At 39.5% G+C, this 27,206-nt stretch overlaps 1 protein-coding gene across 6 annotated transcripts; it reads right to left on the bottom strand.

The window, feature by feature from the left end:
- Positions 1–2,215: 2,215 nt before the first annotated feature.
- LOC149148683 (uncharacterized) lies at positions 2,216–26,584 on the bottom strand. 6 transcript variants are annotated; one of them, XR_016262285.1, is made up of 4 exons: positions 26,459–26,584; positions 5,439–5,674; positions 5,249–5,345; positions 2,216–4,839 (listed from the first exon to the last, which is right to left on the bottom strand). XR_016262285.1 is itself a non-coding variant. In XM_089438307.1 (3 exons), the coding sequence occupies exons 1-3, from the start codon at positions 5,440–5,442 to the stop codon at positions 4,726–4,728; spliced, it is 207 nt and encodes a 68-aa protein (XP_089294433.1). In that variant the 5' UTR covers positions 5,443–10,519; the 3' UTR covers positions 2,216–4,725. The 6 variants fall into 6 exon arrangements, 2 of the variants coding, with proteins under 2 accessions (XP_089294433.1, XP_089294432.1); XR_016262286.1 differs by having other exon boundaries at positions 5,253–5,345; XR_016262283.1 differs by having other exon boundaries at positions 5,249–5,341.
- Between the last annotated feature and the right edge of the window lie 622 nt (positions 26,585–27,206).

Genomic DNA, 27,206 nt, shown 5'->3' with positions numbered 1-27,206 from the left:
GTAAGAGCACAAATAGCTAGATGGGAGAGGGAACTCAATGACAGCATCACCAACCAGGACATTGAGACAGAAGAGTGGGAAGCCATGGTGCAAGATCCAGGGAACACCCACGGCTCTATTCCAGTAAACAATCCAGAAATATTGGGTTATGAAGAACATAGTGGCCCGAGCTATGACACTCAACAAGGAACAAGAGGTACAAGAGAAAACCGAAACAAAGGAGCCCAACAGAACGGATCTCCACACGGAGATAGCAGCCGGGGTCCAGCGCTAAAACCCCAGCCCCGGTGGAGTCCTCCGATGATGAGTAAAATAGGGTGCTAGACAAAATTTTGTTTTTATGACGAATAGTCTTTACTTTACTAAGCTGATGTTTATTATAGATAGAATAGCAAATGTTGCATGGATGGTAGAAAAAGACTTATTTAAATTTTGGACATCTTTTAACGCTGACATGTCACCAACGTGGTTTCCTACGGAAAGGTTGAGGCCACTTGATACTATTGGAAAAACATGATTATGGTTGGATAATATTAATAAAGAATGTACTACCAAGCTTAACAAAAAAAATTCTTCTTATATAAATGTAAGTTATCTTTAGACCTTAAGCTGGTTAGATATTTGATTACTTTACATTTTTAAAAGATCGTGAGCTTCAAGAATCCATCCAAGGCTCGTTTATATGTTCCGTCTTTGTAATTATGCCAAAAAATATTCGACACCCAAAACCTGCTGACTTGAACTTTGTTTGAATATAATGTGAGCCAAGCAAGCAAGATAATAAATTGCCTTGCACAAAATTCTCTCGAAATTGTATTATTTCTCCATAAAATCAAGAAACATTTTGACGACAGACATTCAAAATCATGGAATGAGTCCCACTTTTAAGCTATGGTTTTGATGAGGGAGTTGACCTCAGAAAATCATGAATAGGAACCTTGAAAGAAGGTTATACATAAATTTTTGAAATATACTGTAAATAATAGTTTTAAAATCAGTCATGTTGCAAATGAAAATGTTTAGCTAGTTCATTTAAGTATATTCATGTTTAGCACATACAAGACATAATTTACTCAAACTGTACTTATATTATTTTAGCTAAAGACTTAAGATATTGGCCCTTTGAACTGATAAGATAATTCTGTCTTATTGTGTGACACTTCAACTAGAAACTTTAGAAGCATTGGTTTGCAGGCCTTTCAAATAGGACATCTTATCTTAAACTGACCACAAACTGTAAAATACCTTTGGCATGATATCTTGACTGAACAACTAGTTTATAGCAATTTTCTAATTAATGTAATGCAATATACTTCCAACGATATAGCTGGCAGTTACGCATAATCACTGATCATTGGATCGGAATATAGAGTGCCGAGTCCAGTAGCTTTGCTACTCAACACAACATGTATTTTCTATATGGCTTTCAAAATACCATCATACTTTGGAGTTCGAGCAGCCATTATGGCACAACATGAAGGCTCACAGCTAAAAAGTGAATTCTAGGAGGTCGGTTCAAACGTTGGTCTAAAATATGCTCACTTGATCTAATTTATTATGAGAAGTGGTTAGATTCTTAGTTCAGTGCAGTTGTATCCAATTTAAGGACGACTTGGGTGGAATTTCTTAATTCAACAATAAGGCTTGAAAAATGTTTTCTCTCATGTCTGTAAGGAAAGGTAATTGAGTAAACCCTAATGTGGCTTTGTTCTTTCTCTTGTCTGAAATCAGAAAAATAACAGTCTTGCTTCATCAAAAAAAATTAGAACGAAATCACCAAAAGAATAAATGAAATTATTATAATCGCAATTGTAGTATCACTGATAACCAGATGCTCCAATAACCAGAGAGATATTAGCCAGTAAGATAGATATTCAATGCAGTGCTCTTATGTTGCAAGACAGTAACAAAATTTACCCTTAAATAGTAATCATGAGTAAATATGTCCCAAAATAGTACAATAATATTGAGAAATTTATAGAAATAGAATTCAATATACAATCCATCATAAGATTTGAACATATTATAAGTAAAGACTTATAATCTGTTAAAGGTGAGACGCACAGACATTGATGAGATCAAATTATTTTCCTTCTTTTATTAATATCATAACATATATGTGATTAGGAAGTTAGAAATATCTTAGAAAATGTTGTAACAAAACAGTAAATGAATAAAATAGAACATGATCAACATGATGTTGAGGAACACGGCACTTCTTGAATTCACCTGTCTCTGCAATTTTGTGCTCAATAAATCGTTCATTATAGCAAGCAAATCAGATGCATAGTTTCAACAGTACTGTAACTGCGTGCTTGAAAACGATTTTTATTGCCACAACACTGCTCCACATTTTGCTTTAGACATACATGCACTGCCCTTGACTTATCTGTGAATTCCATTTGTTTCCATTTTTTGTTTTCATTTCCCATGTTTATTCAACTATATTTTCTTTTAAATTGTGGGGCCACTAGGTACTTGATATTCTTAATCTGTATAGGGTTTTGTGTCAAAATTCATAGAACATAATATTATGTGCTATTGATTATAGTTATAATTTGGTTCAAGTAGATTAACGATTTTCAAAAGAATCTCTATTTTTTTTATCAAAAATTGTTTCTGCAATATACTTTATTTTTGTAATGAAAGTCTACTTGAACATAATTTTTTCACTAACATAAGCAATGTTTCTCATTAAATTCTTTTAGTTCATTAAGTGGGATCAATTTTTTACACGATTTATTCAAGTGATGTTGATGAAATTTATGCAATTACTTCTAATGATCATGTATAGCCTTGCAATAGAAAACTAGAAGGATCTAAATAATTCAGCGGTGCAAAATGTTAGCTAAACTATATGGATTTTACTAGAGTCAGAAATCCCCACATTCAAGTGCATAACTTCTTTTATATTTTTTATTTTTGGCAGATAATATAGTCATACTTTATTGTGGAGTGAAAGCAATGCATCAGAATTATTGAATCTTTTGAAAGGATGAAGCAATTTCTTGCCCATCAGATTTTGGTGGCCATGACCAATATTAGAGTTTTCATACTACATTTTCTAGTTCAACGTTTAGATTAAATATTGCTTAATTTGTTTCTGGAAATGTGTTTTCTATATATTTTCTTGCATAAAACAAGAGATTTGATTGTATTTTTTCTTGTGTTAAGAAATTTAAAATCGATATTTGAATACTTCCCTGCATATGAATTCTATTTTAAAATGGTAGAAACTTGAAACCATTCTTTGATTATGTAACAACTATCCTATGATTATGTAACCTGTTATGTGTAGAAGGGAGATTAGTGTCTCTGAATAACACTTGCACAAATCAATTCGATTGATAAACATGGAACCACCAGGAAGTGAAGATGTTTTATCTGATTCTGATTTTGAGTCATTGGAGCAAAGCGAGTCAGGTAGAAAATCCCAGGTGTCTTTGTTGAAGTTTGTTGCAGATGCAGTTGGAAACAAGCTTCTTCTTGCATTTTCAAGATTTGGAGAGCATCCCATGCAGTGGGATCACTGGCCCGATATTTTTTAGATGAATAGAATCTGAACACATTCTTCAAAGATGTGAATGAACATAAATTACTTCCAAATGAGAGTATTAAGGAAAAAATTATGACTGTCGATCATTCCTTTTCAGATTCTAATGTTGAGAACCCTAGTCCAATTAATGACATTCATTCTCGTATAATTGCACAAGGTGTAGCTGCTTATGCATATGTTGCAAAATTTACTGGTGAGCCAGATATCTCTCGATCTATGGCTAGTTGTGGCTTATGTATCATCAGGTGCCTCTCCTAAAGTTATATTATCCTTCTTTAATTTAAATTTAACTATTTTTCCTGTTATTACAGTTTATGTTGAATGGCCTTTGCTGGCACCCTGTGACGTACAGTTTGTATTTAATAAAAATGATAGAAAAATGCACTTAAATTATATAATTGAATTATATATTTTTTAATATGATCATTGCTTATTAGTCCCTCTAGGCATGGACTATAGTAATCGTTCGCGACGGATATAGCATTAGTTGACCTGCTTTTAGTCCCCGGTCATCAGCAATTAACCAAAGTTTTATTCCCGATCCTGATTTTTCATCTTATTTGGCCTCTTTCCAAAAAACCGAAGCTAGACGTCAAAAACCGAGGCGAAAAGAATAGGTTATATTTTTGTTTGTCCGATATTTTGAAATTGTCAGTCCCTGCAACCTAAACTAATGCTAGCATTACTGGACAGCATTAAATGTTATCTCAGCATCCACGGACACCTTGGTATATACCAAGCAGGTCTAAGCATATTGGCAGGTGTGCATGCATGGGGAGGTGTCATGTTTTGCTGGCCTGCCTTAGTTCTGGCGGTGGTCTTCCGTGTTTTAAACCTGATCCTCTGTTTACGAAGGGTTGATAAAAGCAATGATTCATCTCATCCCTTACTTGCGAACCAGAACTGTAAGCTCGTGAAGGGCAAGCCAGTTTATGAAGCCAGTAACAGCCAGAACTGAAAGCAGAATGTAATAGCTCGAACAGCTTGGTACATGTTTCATACCCAATTCTATTTCTTTAGAAATTTTATCTTAGAGAAATTTTATCTTAGTTACGCAATTAGCATAGCTTTGATTGGAGGCCATGGTTTGCTCTGCTATCTGCCAAGCACTTATCACCTTGGTATCTTGCCAACCCAGATTTCCTTTGTAGTATAACTTTCTTTCTTTGTTATAATGCCTTGCGTCCATGCATCCTCTTGCAAAGCCAGATCCAAGGCACGTTGCTTGCATTCTGCAGATGTTTCAGGTAAAAAGTAGCATGACCAGTGGGAGCGAACAGAACCTGTGAAAGAAGGAGGAAGGCATCCATGTTATAGAATTGACTATGACATAAATAAATGTGAAAATATATTTCAATCTCACAAATTTCGCTTATTGTCTATTTATACAAGTTTCTGATTTTCTCCTTAAAATCTAGTTTAATGAAAAGCTTAGAACTTGGCCTCAGAACTAAAAATAATAGGCTCTAACATCAAAAGCATGGCATGCAAAAAGAAACGTTCATTTATGTTCTCACAAAAATAGACCGAAATATAAGACGTGCGGGGACTATCAATGACAGTGCTTTTGTGCATACGGACTAGGAACTTTGAAACATGCTTTCAAATATCAAACCTTAAATCAAATTGTGCTTAAAATGAAAAAGATATAATCTTGATACCTAACAGCCCATGTTAGAATATAAAAAGTACCTACACAGCCTTCATGGTTAGCCCGATTGGAGTAATTTGTAACCAGAATTCTCTTCTCATTTACAGCAAGAGCAAGCATTCCTGCCATGCCAGCTATCTATGCACCAATCCCAAATTAATCAGTTGCATATTCTAAAACAAACCATGAATTCAGAGCTAAGAATGAAATTCTGATTGTCTTCTACATTACCCATATGGAACAATGTTCCCTTTGAGAGAAAAGATGGTAGTTTGAACCGCTTGCAACCTCCTGCGAAGCCTGTTGGTGTCTTGGCTCACAAAGGAGGACTCGGAGTCTCCTCCTTCATTACCATCTGCTGCGGGATATTTGGGGTGCAGACGGTATACGTAGGCCTGTTTGGACGAAACGAAACGAAAGCAGCCCAAAATACCTTGGCTGCTTGACACCTGCAATGCAGAAGACACCTGTCATTCATGAAAAAACCGCATGTAAGGGACTTCGTAATCAAGGAGTCTGCATGGCTATTATTATGCCTATGTTTCTCATGTACTACTCAAACTTTTGAAATGAAATACAATCCAAAAAAACCCTTTTGAAAAAAAAATCAATGTAAAAGTTAAACCTATAATTTCAACCGATTAAAAAAACCGAAAAACAGTTTAGTTTAGCAAGTTACACCGCAGAATTAAAGGACACAGCCTGTCAATTGCAAGCCCTTGATACACCCAGGACCTCTACTTTGTCTGTCTCGGTATGCAGTGAAGAAAAACTTTTACTGTTAGAGCTTTTAAAAACGAATAAAGACAATTTACCTTTGTTGTTCATCGCGAATTTATTGCAACGACAACCATTACCGAATTTAAGCTCAATTCAACAACCTCTGTCTCAGTATGCAGTGAAGAAAAACTTTTACTGTTAGAGCTTTTGAAAACGAATAAAGACAATTTACCTCTGTTGTTCATCACGAATTTATTGCAGCGACAACCATTACCGAATTTAAGCTCAATTCAACAACCTCTGCAACAAATTCTTCTATATCTTATTCAAAACAACCTCTGCAACACATTCTTCCATATCTCATTCAAAACATTGATTTTTAGAAATATAACTGAATTTTGCAAAGCAAGTGACTTTGAATACACGCAAAATCTAAATGGCAAGGATTTGCAAGTACTTCGGTATCTTGTTAACTTCGAATTCCACGGCTTCGCCGTTGCGCAGATAGAGCTCGTTCTGCAACAGCTCCAGTATTCGACAGTGAAGGCGATAATGGCAATGCTTACAGATTGGGTTGCTTATAGCGAAGGCCATAATGACAATGGTTACAGCGAAGGCGATAATGGCAATGCCACGGACAACTCGTTAGTCTTGCTGAAGCCGATACCTGGGCATAGTGATGACGGAGTTAAAGCGAATTTGACATGTTACATTAACCATGCATGCAGCCAATGGTTTATGTGCACGGTGTTATGCTCTGGAAAAACATGCGGCCAATGAATTTTTTGCACAGGTGTTATGAGCTGTGTCATGCCAAAACCTAAATTGAGATGGTTTTAGTAATGACTGGCCCAAGCAAAGCGTGAACCGAAGGAAAAAAAGGTCTAATCAAACGACCCCACGAGAAGCATAATGTTTCATTAACAAAATACCATCGAATCGTGCACCAGCTCATGTTTGGCCTTATTATTCTTTATCCACATGACAGGAAATTAAAACGAACGGAGTGCGGTTACGTATTTCAAATTACTTTTTCGATCTATTCTTTTATCCTCAGGCACCATAGCTATTAATAGCTCTCTAATAACCTTCTCGGGAATAGGCTCATTCAACCAGTCCTCAGAGTTTGTTTGAAGTAGCAAACATTTGATGTTATGATCTTAGTGCTGTAAAGAAAATATATAATCAAGTTTTCATTTGTTCTTACTTATTTAACTTCCCTGCAACTAAGATCAAGTTTTGGCTGGCTACCCTCGCCTATATATAGAGTCTAACCTGTGATATACAAGCATGAAATAAGCTCAACTGCAATTCCTTCCTTGTGTTGCGCTGCTTTGTAGTTGTGTTTAATTAGCTGCCGGTGGCCGTTGCAATGGGGGCAAGAACATTGGCAGTTTCGGTTTATGTTACAGCAACACTAGCATTAATATTTAATCTCTATGTTCAAGGTAAGGTGGTAATCCCTCGACTGTATTTTATGTACGTATCATATTTGTTTGTTTTGGTGAGTACCTATCATCAATAAATAATTGTTTGCTTTGGTAAGTGCAGGAGCTACCGGTGCGACAGGCAATCATGGAGTCTTAACGTGCCCGCAGGAACAAGTTCAGGCAGATTTTGGGGACGTACGGGATGCTCCTTCGATGCCTCTGGTAAAGGACCAATCACACTTGCTAGCAAGCACCAGTACTTTGCCAAGTTTATATTTCCTGATTTTTTAATAAGCAAAGTTATTAGGCTGCTCATGCGGAGTTAAGAGCTTGTGGCACCTGCTGTGGCAAATGCAATTGTGTTCCGCCTGGAACATCTGGAAAGGACATCGCAATAAACATAAGTGCCCATGAATATGACACGTGCCCATTGCATCGAAGCTGGTCATTCAACTATGGATTATGGAAGGAACTAGCTGCCTCGCAGGCCTCCTTGTTCTATATATTTATATAGAAAGGGAGGGAAAGGTTTTTTTTATGGGCACAGATTTTTTAATGGTTGAAGAGCATTTTTAGAACAATTTTACCTCTCTACCGGAAATTGACACTTTTGGACCGCTTTCCCATCTCAAGCGAGTGATGCGCCACTTAATCAAGTTATCAAAAGCAGATGCATTTTAAGTAAGGTTGTGTATCGGTTCCAATTCCCATCTCAAGCTTGGGGTGATGTGTCACCTAATCAAGTTATCGAAAGCAGATGCATTTTAATTAAGATTGTGCATCGGTTATGAAATTTATGAGAATTGGTTCACTGGTTATAAGGGGAAAATCTACGCAAAAGTTTCATCAAACTTTCCATCTCAAGCTTGGGGTGATGTGCCACTTAATCAAGTTATCAAAAGCAGATGCATTTTAATTAAGATTGTGCAGCGGTTCTGAATTGGTTCTAAAACTTATGAGAATTGGTTCACTGGTTATAAGGGGAAAATCTACCCAAAAGTTCCATCAAAAGCAAATGCATTCTAAGTAAGATTGTGCATCTGTTCTAAAATTTATAAGAATTGGTTCACTGGCTCTAAGGAGGAAAATGTGCCCGAATGTTTCATCAAAAGCAACTGTCATAATTCCACCATTCGATACCAATCCCAAAATTATTTAATTTTATCAATTTTAGAATAAAATTTAAATTAACAGAAAATTTCAAAATTTGAAAGCCCTTATATTAGTCCAATCAAAAAATCCAATAGGCATATTTACTGCAAACATATTCCCAGTCGATAATATTCGCTAACGCACGAAGACTCTTAATCAGTCCAATCAGAAAATATGTCTCATGTCCTAGCCTAAGGTGGTATGGAAGACTCAGATCCAAATCCAATGGCATGACAGAAGTTGTAGTGATTGATCTTGTTGATTAAGCCATAGCAGATCCGGTTCAAGCACACGTTGATGGAGCAGTTAGTTTTTCTGTTGGTTAAGCTAGCCATGTTTTCCAAGAATACACAGTGATACCAATCAAATTGTCATGTCTTGGTGTTCTATAGCATTTTTCCTATCTAAACCTTCGTAAAGGAAAACCTAACATGGCCCTTGGACTTGAGTAGAAGATCCTAGAGTGAGAACTAGTGGAACCATAATCTCTGAAACAATAACAAACCCAAAAAGACCACTTCCGACAAAAAACTTCGACAATGATAAGGCAAAGGCAATACATGTGAACAATAAAATCATTCACAGGTCTCACTCAAGGTCGGGATTCGGGACTTATCATCACGATTCAGCTTAAATAACAAGCGCTCCCATGGAACTGACTGGCTCACTAGCGGCCCACTAGTGCCAAAATGCAAAATAAATAACGTCAAATGGGTCATACTAGTGCATGTTGAAAATTATAATTTCAAAACTGCAGATTTTTTCCCCGCGATACGATCCATCGCAAATCACAGATGTTACCCTTTTGCCTGCTTCCCTTGTTATATGCGATGTGATCTTACGATGCGATCGCAGATCGCCATCGCGCCTTACCCTGTTGCTTCCCGATCGTGATGCGATGCAATGCGATATTGCGATACGATATTATCGTAGATCGCAGGTCGCGATTTTTCACCAATACACGTTAAACCCTCCGCGATGTTGCGATACGACCTGAGCCATCGCAGATCGCACTCTCACCTGCATACGATCCCAGCCGTCCATCCATTTTGATCCAACGACAATTATTTGTTCTGGCTTATTCACGCCACCGCCATTGCTGTCTTTTCGTCATTTACTTATTTATGTTCCCAAAAGAAGAGGAAGATCAGAGCTCCTGCACATTGAATGCTCAGCTACAGCATTTAATAAATAGCATGGCCGAGAACAAGAAGGACGCGCCACGTGCAAGTGCATTAAAAAATAAGGATTATGGGTTTCCTACAGCAAAGTTGGCCACAGGGCATTTATCAGTTATGAGCCTCCAAACAGCCGACTTCATTTTCTTCAAAAGGCATCACAGCTTGCTGCATTCAATACGCAGATAAGCTTTAGAAGATATTTTTTATTTTATTGTTTAAATCTCAAATATGTTTTTAACATATAAATGTAATGAACAGCAGTTCCTTTTTAATGTTAGAAGAATAGAAGAGAGTTTTTTGTGATTTCTGAAACGCACAGCAATGTTGAGATAGTGAAATTAGTTTCTGGAACTGAAACGTTCCTGTTGTAACCCCTCAGATAGAGGAAGATTATTTTGTAACAGTTTTTTTTGTTATAATTAAGATCATGTATTGTAACAGAGTGTTGTTCTCTGTGCAATTTCTTTTGTGTTTGAAATCAACAGAAATTTCCAACATGGTATCAGAGCTAGTCTAGGCACTCAATGAGTCAAAAAAAAAAAACAGAGTTTGTTTTTTCACTGTAGGAGCTATAAGAAGCTTATTGAGCAGATTTTCTCCTGCAGAGAAAGTTTTTTGCTTGTTTTAAATTATACAGTCAGTATCTCTTCTTTATTTATATAGGTTAAAATGGCAGATGCTAGAACTGGTTTGACAAATTCCCAACTGCCACAGTTTAATGGGAAAAATCACAGCTATTGGTCCATAACAATGAAAGCATTGTTTGCTTCTCAAGGAATATGGGAGCTGGTTGAAACTGGCTATGCTGAACCTGCAGATGCAACAACATTGGCTGCTTTGACAGTAGCAGAAAGAGACCAGTTGAAGAGCGACAGGAAGAAGGATGCCAAAGCCCTCTTTTTTCTCTTCCAATCAGTACATGAAAGTGTTTTTCCACGGATTGCAGCAGCAACAAAATCCAAGGAGGCATGGGATATTCTCAAAACTGCCTATCAAGGCATGGAAAAGGTGAAGACTGCAAAGTTGTAGATGTTGAGGAGAGACTTTGAAACACTTAGCATGAAGGAATCTGATACAATAGATTCATTCTTCACTCAGGTTATTGGGTTGATAACCCAGATAAGATCTCATGGTGAGATTCTTGAAGAAAGAAGGATTGTAGAGAAGATCTTGAGATGTTTACCCTCAAGGTTTGAAGTTATTGTGGTAGCAATAGAAGAAACAAAGGATCTCTCACAGTTCACAGTAAATGAACTGAGTGCTTCTCTTATGTCTCATGAACACAGACTGAGTAGAGGAACAGATTCCTTTTTTGAGTAAGCATTCAAGACTCAAATGTCTTTTGGCCAAGGAAAAGGTCGAGGCAGAGCAAATAACAGAGGTTGTGGAAGAAGCCAAAACAAAGGCAGAAATAATCCTGCAAGCACAAGCAGAAGGAGCTGCAATCAGAACCAAGATGAAGGTTCAAGCAAACAACAAGCTCATGGACAAAGGTATGACAAATCCTAAGTCCAATGTCATTATTGTAAAAAATATGGGCACTACGCCAATGAATGTAGGAAAAAACAAAATGACATGAATAGTAGGCAGAATGCTAATTTTGCAAATGAAGAAGATAAGAATCCAAAGATTGTACTGTTAACATGTAACATTGCACAAGACAAACAAGAAGATTTTTGGTTTTCAGACTCAAGTTGTAGTAATCACATGACTGGAAATATTGCAATGTCTGCCAATCTGGATGAAAATGTGAAATCTGAGGTAACAACAGGAACTGATAGTAAGATATCTGTCAAGGGTAAGGGCAGAGTCAGTATCTGAGCAAGAAATGGAGAACAGATGATTGTGCCAGAGGTATACTATGTACCTGGTCTGAAATGTAATCTTTTGAGCATTGGACAGCTCATTAACAAAGGTTACAATGTGTTCTTCAAAGATGATATGTGTACAATCAGAGACATACCTCCAAGTAAGAAGATCATTGCACAAGTGCAGATGACCAACAATAGAATGTTTCCTCTCAAACTCAAGGCAGATTTGAAGGAAGGAAGAACTATTGCAGCTGTAACACAAGAAGTCTTTCAGGAACAAGTGAAAGATGAGAGTTGGTTTTGGCACTTGAGATTTGGACATCTCAATTTCGGAGGCTTGAATCTGTTGCATAGAAAGGGAATGGTAAAGGGATTGCCATTGATCGAGAAACCAGACAGCCTTTGTGAAGGCTGCATCTTGGGCAAGCAACACAAAGAAAGCTGTCACACGGAATAAGTCGATCTTGCGGACAAGATAGACCTTCCTAGAATCTAAAGAAGACCTAATGACAAGCAAACCAACTAGACACTATCTTTCTCTAAATATGCTTTTATAAACAATGGCAAACAAGTGTTTTTAGGGCCTACCTTAGGTCCAACGCAAGTTTGTGGATGCCATCGCTCCTTCGATCCAAATGAGCTCTTTTGTCGCGAATCTGCAAACACAAACAAGGCAAACAAATTAAATAGCACCTGAAAAACTAATGTCATAAAACATATTTAACATGAAAGTCAAGGAGTCCATGAAACAAATAACATGAGATACTTGTTGAGAAAAATGAGTTTGATTATATTAATTCAAAAGGAGAAGAACTTTACAACCTATGCCTTGACGTTGTACAAGCTCCTCCCAGGGTCCAGCAAGAAGTCTCCTCTACTTTGACAAGTTTCACTCACTCCCCAATGAAGCCAAAAAGGTATGTGATCTCTCCTCTTAAGCTCAACTAGGAAGTCTTGATTTCACCAGCATTTACCCTCAAAAATGTTCAACTTCTAAGCTCCCCAGCAACCAGCCCAATGCCTGAATTTATAATGCAATGGAGGGAGGTTACTAGGTCCTCCTTCAAAGGGATAATGCCCTCCTTCAAAAGGATAGCTCCTCTCATCAAGGGATTAGCTCCTTCTCTTTTGGGATGCATGAACCACCTCAGAGCGAACAATCCACATCAAAATTCCTTCTAGAATCCTCTAGAATTAACCCAAAGTGAGTTTTTTAAGATAAAACTTGCGCCTTTTGACTTTCACAGGGGTCTGCACCCACACCTTTAGGGACAGAGCGGGTAGGTCCGCAGTTTTTGTAAACAGAAGGTGCGGGACCACAGGTGACAGTGAGAGAAAGTGCGGAACCAGAGTTTCATTGATTTTTAATGTCTTTCTCTCATTTTTAAAGCTTGACTTGAAGAGCTGAGGTCTGAGACTTGCTTAGGAGGACAGTACAAGTGATGATAGACCCATACTGACTGCAAATAATCATGGTGACGATATTTTTGTGTAACAGATTGCCCCCTAAAGTGCGAAGTCTGTAGTAGATGAGGATTTCATTTATCATTTAGGAAGAGTGAAGTACTTTATCATTTCGAGGATCATCTTGTGGAGAGCCTGGTTGGAACCTGTAAAAACATTCAATGCAAGATATATATATGAGATCATATCATCGCTGAGGTAGGCATTCCCATACTCAGATCAAAACTGACTAGAAAACTAACTACTGCTCTGATACAGGAATGATCTTGTAAAACATCACAAGTATAGACTCATGTGGACACAGTATGGACGCAGCCATCTGTTTATGAATAGTCCATTATATAATGAATGCAAAATTCCTCGCAGCCTGGATTGTGGAAACTAGATCCAAGGTCTTCATTTCTACTTCCCGAAATAGTACGATTATATCCATGCGAATGAATGTGTTGATGTCGAACATGGTAGAAACCACTTGATTACCAGTCAATGATGTAAACTGTTAACAAGTGTGAGAGAAACCACCAGTGATGTCAATGGCTCTCAAAGTACCCAGTACAATCCATGAGATGCGAATAAATGTGTTGATGTCAAACATGTCATGGAATCCTTAGATCAAAGGTCAATGATGCAACCTGTCGTCAAAGGTGAGAAACCTGCCATTGAGGCATGCAAATCTCAAGGTACTGACGATTTCTAGATCATCTTTCTAGATAATGAACTGAAGTCGATAGAAAGCGATCCGTCGTAGGCAAGCCCACAACACGAAATCATAGATCAAGTCGAAGAGATTTAGTTGCAAGCACTGACTCAAGGATGGTCAAGATGGATGACAGATATTTTGCAGATGAATGGCTTATTGGCAGTGACCTCTTGAACACATAACAACACGACAGATGGCTTGGTGACAATTGACCCAAAGTTAATACCCAGAAACCGGCTGAAGACTTTCAATGTGGTTTGATCAACTATTAGGCAAAGGATTTCCCAATCCAGGTGAATGAAAGTGTCGTGTTCAAAAGTGGTTACAAAGTATGACAAACAGACTCATTTTTCTCTCTTTTCCCCCACCATTTCTGGTAAGTACCTCTTTATTTTTGACAAGCTTGAGGAGGATAACATTTGCTTGATTATAAGCTCATCCTTCGGATGAGTCCAACTTAGTTTAAATTCGAACCCTAAGAAGGAGTGGTTCGTTCCTGTTTGTAATTGAACAAGTCCTTTACTGTGAAATTTTAAAGAGTCCAGTATAGGAGAAACTCAGCGTTTTTCAATTTTAGAGAGTCTGAAAAAACTTAAGAAGACTCCAGGGTTGACCTTTTTCGTAAATTTGTGTCTCCCAAGCCCGAAAAAGTATAAAATAATACTTTAGAGAACCGCTTGATCTTTTATGACCAAGGAGTATTTTTCGTTATTAGTGCCTTTGACCCGAAAAAGTAAAAAAGCGATCAATGACACGTCGTTTTATAACCAATATTGAATTTGAAACGACAAAAATCTGGCAATCTTTTCATGTTTTTACGGTCGGAAAGAGCTGTAAGTGGATCGTCTTTTAATTCCATTTTAACAAGTTTAAAAGAAAAACTCGGCGATCTTTTCATGTTTCAGAAGTCAGAAAAGAGCTTAAAGGTGACTCTAAATGTTTTTTCGTTGCAAACGATAGATTTCACCTGAATAATCCATTATCCTGAACAAAAACGCAAACATTACTCATACCTGTTTGAAATGGATAAAAATGTCGCAAAAATACCTTTTCAAAGTGAAACATAAACAAATTTACAATTTATTTACTCAAAAAACTTATAAAAAGGGCCTTTGTCAATTCATTTTTACCGTTTGAGTTTTGGGTGAGAAAATAGTGCTTTCGTTCAGAAAAGTTCTCGTGAAGATTGCGGAAAATCCAACCATTGGAATCGAACACCGTCTTCTCCAGGTAATCCACATCATCCTACTCTTCATTTTTAACCGTTTCAATTTTTGTTTTAGTCATTCATTTCATTTTTTGGGAGGGTTTTTAGGCTTAAAACCTGCGCGCGGGGGCCCGCAGGTTTACCACTGCTGGCCTGCGGACCCCGACTTTTTCTCCATTGGGAAAAAGCCAGGGGTCCACACCTTCCATGTAGACAAAGTGCGGTCCCACGCACTGTGTCTAACCCGGAGGGTGCGGTCCCCGTCGCAAGGGTTTTTAACCCAAAAATTCTCAAAATTGGACCAAACAAAATAATTTCTAGCAATTTAATTTATCTTTATACTTGATGCAGAGAGTACATCATGCTAGATTGGCGTGAACGAGAGCATGAGGACGTGGATGCTGCCGCATGGAATCATCAACCTTCACTTGATGCTTTGAGGGTGTGCGGCTTGTACAAATTCTGGGCCATTCCTGGCATGAGGGCTCAGGTGGATTTCTTACAGTGGTTGGTTGACAGATGGAGCATACAGGACCAGTGCTTCTTCATTGGTGGCCACCAACTCGAAATCGAGCCGGCGGACATATATTTCTTGACTGGTTTGCCTAAGAGAGGCAAAGACTTGACTCTGTTTGGGGCTAGGCCAGGTGGCCAGTCTGTCGATAGCCTCTGGCTAGAGTTCTGCAACAGCCAGGCTAGAGACAAAGGGATAGACATAAAGACCATATCCCGTCCTGAACTCATGGTGATTGCGTTTACTGTCACCAGACTTTGCGGGGCTACCGCATTACATATTGCCACCGGATCCCAGATGCATATGGCAGTTGATTGCTTTTGAGGCACCATCTTCAACTGGTGCGATGCTGTGTTGGCCAATCTGAAAGGCCAACTGACCAGGGCCAAAAACGGACAACTAAAGACCTTTGGTTATGGGGCTTTGGTTGTGAGTTTTGGCCTGGAGAGGGTTCCCATGTTGATCCCGCAGCACCTTACTGTTGGAGCTGGGCTTCCTCGAGAGCCCAAACTGATGTGATGGGTCGCAGTTATGGCCCGTCACCCGGACGAGAGGACAGAGGTTGCTCGATTCAAACCTGAGTATTTCCAATGGTTGGAAAACCAGGTCTTTTCTATTCAAGACTTCCCTTACGCTGGGGTAGATTTTCGTGGTGACCCAGACATGGTTCTTCCACCAGGAGAGCAGTGGGATGACTCAGGTAAAATCATTTTCAACATTTTTCCTATTTTAATTTTTTTTTTTCATCGTCTCAAAACTGATAGCAAAAGTTTCAAAAGCAGATGTGGGTCCACAGCGACCAGCCACTCTCCGGCCTTACGAGAGGAAACAACCAGTTGCAGCCGCGCCAGCCCCACAGGACGAATCAGCAGAGGTTTTGGCCGAGTTGGAGGGTCATCTCGAGCGCTTGACAGGAGATATTCCGGAGACCACTATAGATGACATTCCTCGTCGACTTCAGCGCTATGTGATTGGAGTCCCGGGACCTTTTAGGAGGTTCCTTTGCAAGGTGGCCCGTGCAGTGGTTTCTTATCGAGATCATCACCAGTGATAGGATGATCGCTTATTGTGGGCACATATGACATTTTTGTTTTTTGTACTTATCATTTTTGCCGATCATAAGGTGTTTTTCAACCTATGATCGAGGACGATGTATTTTTTGACACACTCCTATATATATATATATATATATATATATATATATATATATATCACTATTACCAACTTATCTTGTAAATCATGTTATGGAATGGTTTTAAATTTACATGTATGATTATTGCAAATGTCTATTTAACATTCGAGAAGCAATTGCATCTGCTAATGTATTTAAAGATCTTGGAATATGCTGATATTCAATATAATCAAATTCACGTTCCAAGAGAAGCACTCTCAAAAATAATCTTAATAACACTGGATTTCTAATGGCATACACTCTATTAAACTGTAATACAACGAGTTCAGAATCTAACCTCACTATCAAACTCCAAATCCCAAATGAAATAGATTCAGATAATAACTCAATCACTGCACTATACTCGGCAATGTTGTTCGTTGTTTGACCGAGGCTTACCCCATAAATAGATACTAACTCGTCAGAGGGCGAATAGATAACCCAAGCTGCGGAAGAAATGTTCCGTGTATTACGACAAGCACCATCAGCGAAACCAATGTATGTTTGGAGAGGCATCAACATCTTCAATATCAAGAGTAAAACCAAGATAAGCAGGAATAATGACGAAAAAACACTCTCTAAGCTAAGCACACTATTTAAACTAAAACACACCAGCTAGAAAGCAAAACTATCCTAACTAAAAATCTCCATACCCATTCTTTAAGCATAATACCTCTTTAAGTAAAGACCATTTCTGGGTTTACCCAAAGGGTCCCCGTCAAAGTCTACCAATTCATAGGCCCCTTTTGCTAGCTTTCGCTTGAAAACATAGGGACCATGCCACATAGGAACGAATTTTCTAGCGCCTAATTTATCATTAGCTTGATCGTAAACTAAGACTAGATCTCCTTCCGAAAAATTTCGAGGGGTCACATTTCGATCATACTGAGCTTTCATGCGTTTTGCGTGAGTCTCGATCGCCAATGCAGCATCACGTCGATTCTCATCTAATTGAGCCAAGTATAACAAACGCTTTTCCTCTTCGGAAGTGGCTGGAAGTAACTCGATGGCCATTTGCAGTGACGGGATTTCGCATTCAATGGGTAACACAGCTTCCAAACCATAGACTAGTTGGAAAGGAGTGAACCCTGTTGATGTTTTTACTGAAGTTCAGTACGCCCAAAGCACTGAAAATAGTATGTTATGCCAATTCGACCAATGAATCCCAATGATTCATTGGATCATGATGACTAAAACTTTATTGATGGATTCAACCAGACCATTAGCTTGTGGATAATAAGGGGTTGAACTATCGTGACGCAAACCAAGCTGGCCTATAAGTTTGGTCATCATAACGTTTTGAAAATGACACCCATGATCAGTGATTATCACTTGCGGGACACCAAACCTAGCAATTATATGATTGAACACGAAAATTGCAGCTATCTTGCCATCTGCCTCAAATGTAAGCATCGCCTCGGCCCACTTGGTAAAATAATTTACCGCAAGAATGATATACGCATGCCCCCCGGCCGAGTGAGGATTACATGTAATAAAATCGATACCCCATTTGGAAAAAGGACCAACGGCAATTATAGGGTGGAGAGGAGCAGGTGGAGCGCGCATCTTTCGATCAAAAATTTGGCAATTGTGGCATTTTCGAACCACCGTAATACAATCTTTAAATAAAGACGGCTAGAAGTAGCCAGCGCGAAATATCTTTTGGATTGTGGCATACCCAGACATATGACTGCCACACGCTCCAGAGTGACAGTCATTTAGAACCCTTTCAGCTTCTTCGTGAGTTAAGCAACGTTGAAAAACAGAGTCTGCCCCACGGCGATAAAGAGTATCTCCAATAATCCTGAATTGTTGGGACTGGAATCGAATTTTTCGACGTTCTGACCTTGAAATCTCTGGCCGAAAGGATTGGGTCTAGAGATAAATGATGATATCTCCATACCACGGATCTAAAGTGCTGATTAGAAACAAGGATTCGTCCGCAATGGGCTCCTCCGCCACAGTTTCCGTGTCAGCACGCGGGAAGTCACACATTAACTCCGCAAAAACTAAAGATTTCTTAGACTTGGATTTCTCAAATTCCAAGTCGAACTCCTGCAGGATAACAATCCATTTAGAGTACTTGCCCCCTAGCAATTGCTTGGTCAAAATGTAGATCATAGGGTTGCAATCCGAAATTACTGTAGTTTTACGTAGTAAAATGTAGTGACGAAAATGTTGGACAGCTTGAACGGCTGCCAATGCCAATTTCTCCACATGTGAGTATTTTAGCTCAGTTGGATTTAAAGTTCGACTAAGGTAATATATCACATGTTTAGTTCTGAATTCATCTTCCTGAACTAAGACCATTCCAATGGTGGAATGAGAGGCGGCGAGATACAAGAAGTAATCCTGGTTGTAGTTGGGAGGATGCAATAACGATGCATGGGTCAACGCGTGTTTAAGTGCATCAAAAGATTTCTGAGCTCATCCCAATAGAATGGAGTATTTTGTTTCAACAACCGGGTAAAACCCTTTGTAACCTCGGCGTAGTTAGGAATGAATCGTCGTAAAAAGTTTGCTTTCCCTTGCAAACTTTGGAGTTGGCGAAGACTCAAAGGAGGAGGAAATTTGATGATAGCTTCGACCTTCGAGGGATCGACACGAATGTCGGCTTTCGAAACTACAAACCCTAGCAATCGACCCGTTTCTATACAGAAGACACATTTGTGTGGGTTCAACCGAATCCGATAATGCCTACACCTCACAAAGATTGCTCGTAAATGGACGAGATGATCAGCTCGATGTAATGAATGAGCAGGAAAGTCATCGAGATAGGGTTGAACAATGTGCTTGATGTCATGAAACGCATAAGACATCGCCCTTTGAAAAGTTGCTCCGGCATTCTTAAGTCCAAAAGGTAACTTGCAATAAGCAAATGTCCCCCATGGACAAATGAAAGCCGTTTTTGGTTGATCGGCAGGTAGAATGTTGATTTGATTGTATCCGGAAAAACCATCCATGAAGGAAAATATTTCGCTGCCGGCACAATCATCAATGATTTGATCGATATAGGGAGTTGGGTAATTGTCCTTTGGACAGGCTCGATTAATGTCCCTATAGTCGATGCATATTTTTATTGTTCCCTACTTCTTGTTAACCGGAACAATATTCGATACCCAATCCATTAACGGGATCGGTTAAATGAAACCTGCTTTCAGTAATTTTTCAACTTCCGCTTTAATTGCAGTAGCTTTTCTTGGGTGAATCTGACGCAAACGTTGCCGGATGGGTTTAGCGTCCGGGTAAGTCTTGATCTCATGAACAACAATTGCGGGATCAATTCCTGGCATTTCCTCATAGGACCAGGCAAACACGTCACGGAATTCTCGAAATAGGGCCTTATATATCTGAATTTCATCATCTGTACACGAGGCACCTATATGAATGTTCTCAACAATTCTAGGCTTAACCGAAATGTCAATAGGAATAGTTTGAGAGATGTTTCCCAAATTTAACTCTGAATCGGGATGTTTCATTGGATTCTGAGGTTCCTTGACATAGTCAGTCGTAAAAATTGATGAGAAATCATTTTCAAAACGATCATTCTCGAGTAAAAACGAAGATCTGTGATGGAGATCTTCCCATGGTAAATCATCTACACATAGGATTTCACGAATTTGCTCATCAGAGTGAACAAGTTCAGAAAACGTGATTAAATCCGAGCTTGATGTGAAAAGTGATTCCTCACGGACCACATTCATGAAGCCAATTTCGGTTGAAGATGGGTCGGTAAACGATTGCACGGCCTCATACGCAATTTCATATGGACTCAAAGGCATGACATCACCAAATGAGTCTATCTCAGATTCAGAAGGAATGATCCAAGGATCATCATAAACAATGGTGTCTGATGTAATCATATGAATGGTTGCAAATGAAGACAATGCGTTGATCGGAGGAAAAGGAAAAGTTCCCAGTAAATCGGCATCTTTAACTAGTCCTACTCCAACATCCTTATATGGGATAGTCGTTTTACTGACATGCTGAATACTTTTCGAAGAGGTTGGGTCGGATGAGAAGTAAGCCAGCTGGTCTATTGTTACGATCTTTCCATTATGTGGAAACTTTATTACTCGAAAGACCGATGAAACAACCGTTGTCATAGCGTAAGACCAACTTCGACCCAAGAGAAGGTTGTAATTTAGAGGGGCATCAACCACCTCCACATCTAGATTAACAGTTTTTCCTTCAACCCCTATAGGCAAATCTTGTAGAATGCCAAAAGGATGAAACCCACGGCCATCAAAGGCCTTTAGAATCATTGGGGATTGATTTAGCAAAGGAGAACCAAGTGATCTCCAACACTGTATCGACATAATACACATTGAGGCTCCCTCATCAATTACAGTCTGATGAATAGGCCTGTTTTTTACTATCACTGGGATCTGGAAAGCCATTTGATGAGGCAAATGCGGTGTACTATTTTCTAGATCGAAAATTATTAGGTTCGAGTCCTGAACGTCAACAGCTCCTATAGCCGACAAAAGTAATTTATGTTGTGCTGGACATGATTGCAGCACTTCCAAAGCCGACATTGCTGAGGGTGAAACAGCTAAATCCTCAACAATGTTATAATTCTGAGCCGCTCTCGCATGTGGATTGAAAGCTGACTTTCGAAGTATACCCTTGGCGGGCGGTTTGATTACCAATTCTGGATTAGGTTTCTCGATCTGTAGTGGATCAGAACCGGGAGCTGAGGTTGATGGATTAGGATGAGAAGATTCTGCTTCTTTACCATCAACAGGACTTTTACTACCATAATCTTGCGATCGAGTCGCAATCCTAACATGGGACATCATCAGTATGGGTTCTTCATTGGCACTCGAGGACGAACCTATCATCTTACTGTCTTGAGCTGGAAAAGGATCCTTCAAAACAGCAGTAGTTTGGGAACCTTTGACAATCTTCGCAACCTCTGCACGATGAGGGCAGTCTCTTGTAAAATGTTCATCGTCACAAATGAGACAAGGATAACGAGGTTTGCGTTTTTCATCATTGGATTCCGATTTTTCAGGTTTCTCCTTTGAACTTTTGTCCGTTTTATTCTTCTTCTTTCCTTTCTTCTTCCCACCAGATTTTGATTTGGCTGTAGATGACTCTACAACGTGAATATCAGCGGAAATCTCTGCAGAAGAATCTCTTGTCAGGGAATCAGGCAAGGTTATGATAGGAGAAGAATTCTTCGAAGATTTCTTCTTACTTTTAGTGTTAACCGTACCAATCATACCATCGGCGGCATGAGATCCCGAAGGAGCTGCAGCGATTTGATTTTGCTTGGGAAGATCGGGGATTTTCTCGTGTAACGTACCTGACTGAGTATAGACTAAGTCAAGGTACTGTGCTTGAGCAATTACTTGCTCCTCAGTAACAACTCCGGCTTTAGCTACATCTTCAGTGATCTTTGGCAACAAAGATTTTACAAACCACTCGGCCAAGATCTGATCCAAAATAAATACCTTCATTAAACGTCGTCGACGTCTCCACTCATGAATATGATCTGAAATGTAAGTGGATGTCGATTGTTTTAACGAAGTTAACAATTCTGTGCCATTGTCATATCGGACTGGCAACTGAAAATGAGTTAAAAACGAGGTAGCTAACTGACTAAAATTATAAAAAGTGCCTCGTGGTAATTCAATGTACCACTTGGCCGCGAGACCAATTAGAGTGCGCTGGAAAAGTCTAAGGCGGATTGAATCATCTGAAATGGAGTTAGATGCACACCAGAGGTGGTAAGTCATCACATGGTTCGATGGGTCCTCTCCTGATTTACCTTCGAACTTAGGAATGTCACTGGGCAACTTATTCGGCATTGGCGGCCAAAACAGAAGATAATTAATGGGATCGTTCGTTAGGCACGACAAGTCAGGTAAGTCCAAAGTTGCGATAAACGGTAACTGACAATTAGGGTCCCTAAAACTCTGGGTCATGAGACCAGCCCCAGGATGAGGATATCCAGGATAACTAGGAATAGGAATTGCGTTTGGGATATTGTATCCTCCCAGAAAACCAGGATTAACCAGACCGTACTGGGGTTGTTGAGGTTGTTGATAAGTGTACCCAGGATACGGTTGATACTGATAGACTGGCTGTTGCACAGCAGGACCGAATTGGTACTATCCCTGGTACGGTTGATAAGTAAATTGTGGTTGACTTGTGACAACCGTACTTGAACCAGGTTGTCCTACAGGCATCTGAACCGAAGTTTGAATCGTGGATCCAGACGGTGGTAAAGATGTCTGAGGAGTAGATACAGGAACAGTAGAAACCGGAGCTGTCGATACTCCAGAAGTAGGTGGGGTAGATTGAACAGATGTTGCGGCAGTTGCAGCAGTCATTTGAGGTGGAGTACGAGGCGTACTAGGCCCAGGCTGAGAAACTACCGAAGGTACAAAAGTTTGAATATTAGACTGGACAGGTTGCTGGGGTGTACCAGAAACTAAGGGTTGTCCAGTTTGAGATGACAACTGTACATTTGGCTGCAACACTTGTTGAGTTTGCGAAGGATCCCACACTATATTCATTCCGGGGTACTAACCCATAACAGGTTGAGAATATTAAGGACCATAACCGGGTTGAGGGTAGGATTGATAATTGAAAGGTACATTTCCCATTCCTTGAACATACATTTGACCGGAGGGTGGTTGGAAACCTTGGTTCGAGTACTGACCTTGGGGTTGATACCCTTGAGGCACGTACTGATACTGGGGTTGACCTTGAGGTATAAATTGATACTGGGGTTGACCTTGGGGTACATATTGAGTCTGGGGTTGACCTTGAGGAACGTACTGTCCCGTAGGTATGTACTGTCCTTGAGGTTGCCCCCCAGATGCAAATTGGGTACGTTGAGGTTGCCCCCCAAGCGATAATTGAGGCTATCCCCTAGGTGGTAACTGGCCACCTTGAGGTTGAGGATTGGGAATAGAACCTGACATCATAAGAATGTCTTCTACGCTCAACGGTTTAGTACCATTGCTTCCAGTTAATAACCCTTGCTCAATGGGTTGAGGAGATGCTCCCGAAAAATTACCAGAAAGTGATTGATACCCAGAGGGAACAGAAGGACCGCCGTACAAAAAAGATTCAAGTGATTGAGTAAACATGGACGACTGTCCTGACATATTTAACAGAGGATAATAACCTCTAGGTGTTGGGACATAAGGAGCGCGAGGTGGTGAAAAACTTAACCCTGAGTTTTCTAAGAAATTAGTCAAAGAAAGATACCAAGTACTACTCCTAGGTGGACTGTAAAAAATTGATTCACACTCCCTTAGCTCAATAACAGGTTGATTTTCAGGGATAGGGATGCCTACTTCTTCTTCCGGAGTAGCAAGTTCTTCAATAGCAATAAGTCCAGAAGGAAGATCTTGGGTGATTATTCTTTCTACCCTAGGTGAACCAGGACCACTAGAAGCTGGAGAAACAAACCCCGATGTCGGAGTAGCAGCAAATTCACTTTCAGGCTTGGATATTTCAGATTCCTCACCTATATCACTAGTAGATGAAAAGCTACCAGTAACTTCGGAAACAGATACTGACTGTGGATTATGATCTGCCACTAACGTTTGAAAATCAAGATGTACTATCAAAGAAGATTCTCCTTCTTCAGGTGACCCAACTCTACTGTCTCTAGGAGTTACGAGGACTTTCAAGCCTTCAAGCTGGCTCGGGACTTCCTAAGGAGGTTGGCCCCGAAGTCTACGAGACTTCCTCAATAATTCAGCCACGTTTAAATACTCAGGAGGTTGGCCCTGAAGTCTATGGGACTTCCTTGGTAATTCAGTCACGGTTAAAAACTTTTAACTACTTCACACGCAAACAAAGTAAAATCTCAATGAAAACCACCTAAATTCTCTAAAGAACCAAACAAATTTGAATCACATGCCTAAAGAATCTAAGAGATCAAACACACACAAACAGTAACTTTCCGTACCGAAAACACTAGTTGGTGATGAAATCCAACGTCGCAAAGTTCGATACAGAAATGGCGGTTGGAACAGTTACCCCAGCAACCTACTTAATGAATAGACTGGCACAAGTTCCTCCACTTAACCGTCTCGAGTGAAGAGAACCCCCCAGAAAATCCAAGCGAGTCTAGCCGACGTCTGCTCCAATTACAGTGGGATCTTCCCACCACTGTCACCTCAGGAAGAATCCTAAAGAATATGGCCACTAAGGTTACCAACTGAAACAAATATACCTCGGGGAACAGTCTACGATCCGATACGCACGCAAGGGCAGAGTAGCAAGCTCAATCCCCTTGAAGGCTCCTTGACATAATCCAAGGTTTACCAACAAGTGACCCCAGGCTCCTCGACAATGGTTAATCCGAGGTTTACCATTTTTAATACGTGAATATCTAGCATCGTTCCCAATGAGGAAGGATTGATTCCCACACTGGTTCGGACACGATCTCATGCTTCTCCTTTAAGAGGAGCTTTCCCAGAGCATAAATGCAACAATTGGATTTCTTCCCTACCACAAGATACAGCTACTTGTTTGTTTTTATTGTCTTGGAGAGTTAATTACTCTCCTACTCCAAGACACTAGCCTAAGCTAAGTTGGTGTATCAGAGCCCTAGAAATAAAAATGTTACTAGATGAATTTTACTTTAAGCGTTATTTTTTATTGGTTTTTGTTTAAGTCAAAAGGTGCGGAGATGAAACTCGTGGTATGAAGACTCGACTCAAAATCACTAAAAATGCACCTAAGATGATTTAAACAATCTTTTCTCTTCGATGAACTTCTAAACTAAGAAAGAGTTTGAGAATGCAAATACTTTGTAAACACAAATCCTTCTTAAGAAACAAATTAAAAGAAGAGCTTTTGTCCTTTCCAATGCACTCAAAACGAGACAACTAGTTATTTCACAAAAATTTCCCTTTTTCGTTTCAAAGCACTCAACCACTACAAAAAACAAACTTTTTTCAAAAGAGATTTTTTAATTTTTTATAAAACACTCAAAACTATGAAAATAACTAACTTTGAGATCTATAAATTATAAAAACCTATTTGAAGTCAAAGCCTACAAGATGTCTTTTTTAAGGATGTTTTACTTAGCTAAATGTAAGCTAAGGACCAATTTATGCAGAATCACAAATCAGTCAAGAACAACCAATTTTGTTTTCTTTTTGAAAATGAAAATCCAAACTTTCAAACGCAAGCTTTTCAAAGTTTTGTAAAGAGAAAACTCAAAGCAGATTCCTCAACAAAGGGAGATTTCATAAATGGTCAGACTCATAAGAACGCTGGTAGACACCAAGGTGATCTGACGTCCCTACAGCTTCTAAGCTCAAAGCCACTACACAACCAAAATGAAAAACAAGCCCAAGCAGCAAAACTCCTAGGAATTTCACCTAAAACCCTAACACTAATGAAATCAACCTAAGGAAAGCTTTTGACAGGTTATATGTAGGTCTGGGCAGTGGATAACAATTTCTAAACAAAAACTAAGCTGACTAACAGAGGAAATCTTAGGTTTTTCAAAATTTTGACAGGGTCCGCAGGCCCACAGTTGACACAGGTGCGGTCCCGCTCTGTGCTAAAAGCAAAGGTGCGAATAGGTACGCACTGTGTCAAAAGGCTAGGGTGCGGTCCTCTCCCAAAGCTATGAAAAATGAAAAATAACCCTGGATCTACAAACTCTACCCAATTTTACACACAATAAGCCAAAAACACAAACAAAAACACAGTTTCTCAAGTCAAAGTAAAAACAAGGAAAACAATCAAGTTCCCCAGTATGGTCGCCATTTTGTCACACAAAATAAGTCGATCTTGCGGACAAGATAGACCTTCCTAGAATCTAAAGAAGACCTAATGACAAGCAAACCAACCAGACACTATCTTTCTCTAAATATGCTTTTATAAACAATGGCAAACAAGTGTTTTTAGGGCCTACCTTAGGTCCAACACAAGTTTGTGGATGCCCTCGCTCCTTCGATCCAAATGAGCTCTTTTGTCGCGAATCTGTAAACACAAACAAGGCAAACAAATTAAATAGCACCTGAAAAGCCAATGTCATAAAACATATTTAACATGAAAGTCAAGGAGTCCATGAAACAAATAACATGAGATACTTATTGAGAAAAATGAGTTTGATTGTATTAATTCAAAAGGAGAAGAACTTTACAAACCTGTGTCTTGACGCTGTACAAGCTCCTCCCAGGGTCCAGCAAGAAGTCTCCTCTACTTTGACAAGTTTCACTCACTCCCCAATGAAGCCAAAAAGGTATGTGATCTCTCCTCTTAAGCTCAACTAGGAAGTCTTGATTTCACCAGCATTTACCCTCAAAAATGTTCAGCTTCTAGCCTCCCCAGCAACCAGCCCAATGCTTGAATTTATAGTGCAATGGAGGGAGGTTACTAGGTCCTCCTTCAAAGGGATAAAGCCCTCCTTCAAAGGGATAGCTCCTCTCATCAAGGGATTAGCTCCTTCTCTTTTGGGATGCATGAACCACCTCAGAGCGAACAATCCACGTCAAAATTCCTTCTAGAATCCTCTAGAATTAACCCAAAGTGAGTTTTTTAAGATAAAACTTGCGCCTTTTGACTTTCACAAGGGTCCGCACCCACACCTTTAGGGACAGAGCGGGCAGGTCCGTAGTTTTTGTAAACAGAAGGTGCGGGACCGCAGGTGACAGTGAGAG

This window comes from Pinus tabuliformis, chromosome 9 (genome assembly GCF_031772625.1).
Source record: "Pinus tabuliformis cultivar Carrire ecotype Pingquan chromosome 9, CPIR1, whole genome shotgun sequence".
Classification (NCBI taxonomy): domain Eukaryota; kingdom Viridiplantae; phylum Streptophyta; class Pinopsida; order Pinales; family Pinaceae; genus Pinus; species Pinus tabuliformis.
Note: the sequence above shows the minus strand (reverse complement) of the source record. Positions and strands in the feature narration are given on the sequence as shown.

Bases quoted from the DNA above. Each gene is read 5' to 3' on its own strand.
- LOC149148683 (XM_089438306.1), bottom strand. The intron at 4,840-5,248 runs GTACTTTTTATA...CTTCTTTCACAG, and splicing joins TAACCATGAAGGCTGTGTAG to GTTCTGTTCGCTCCCACTGG.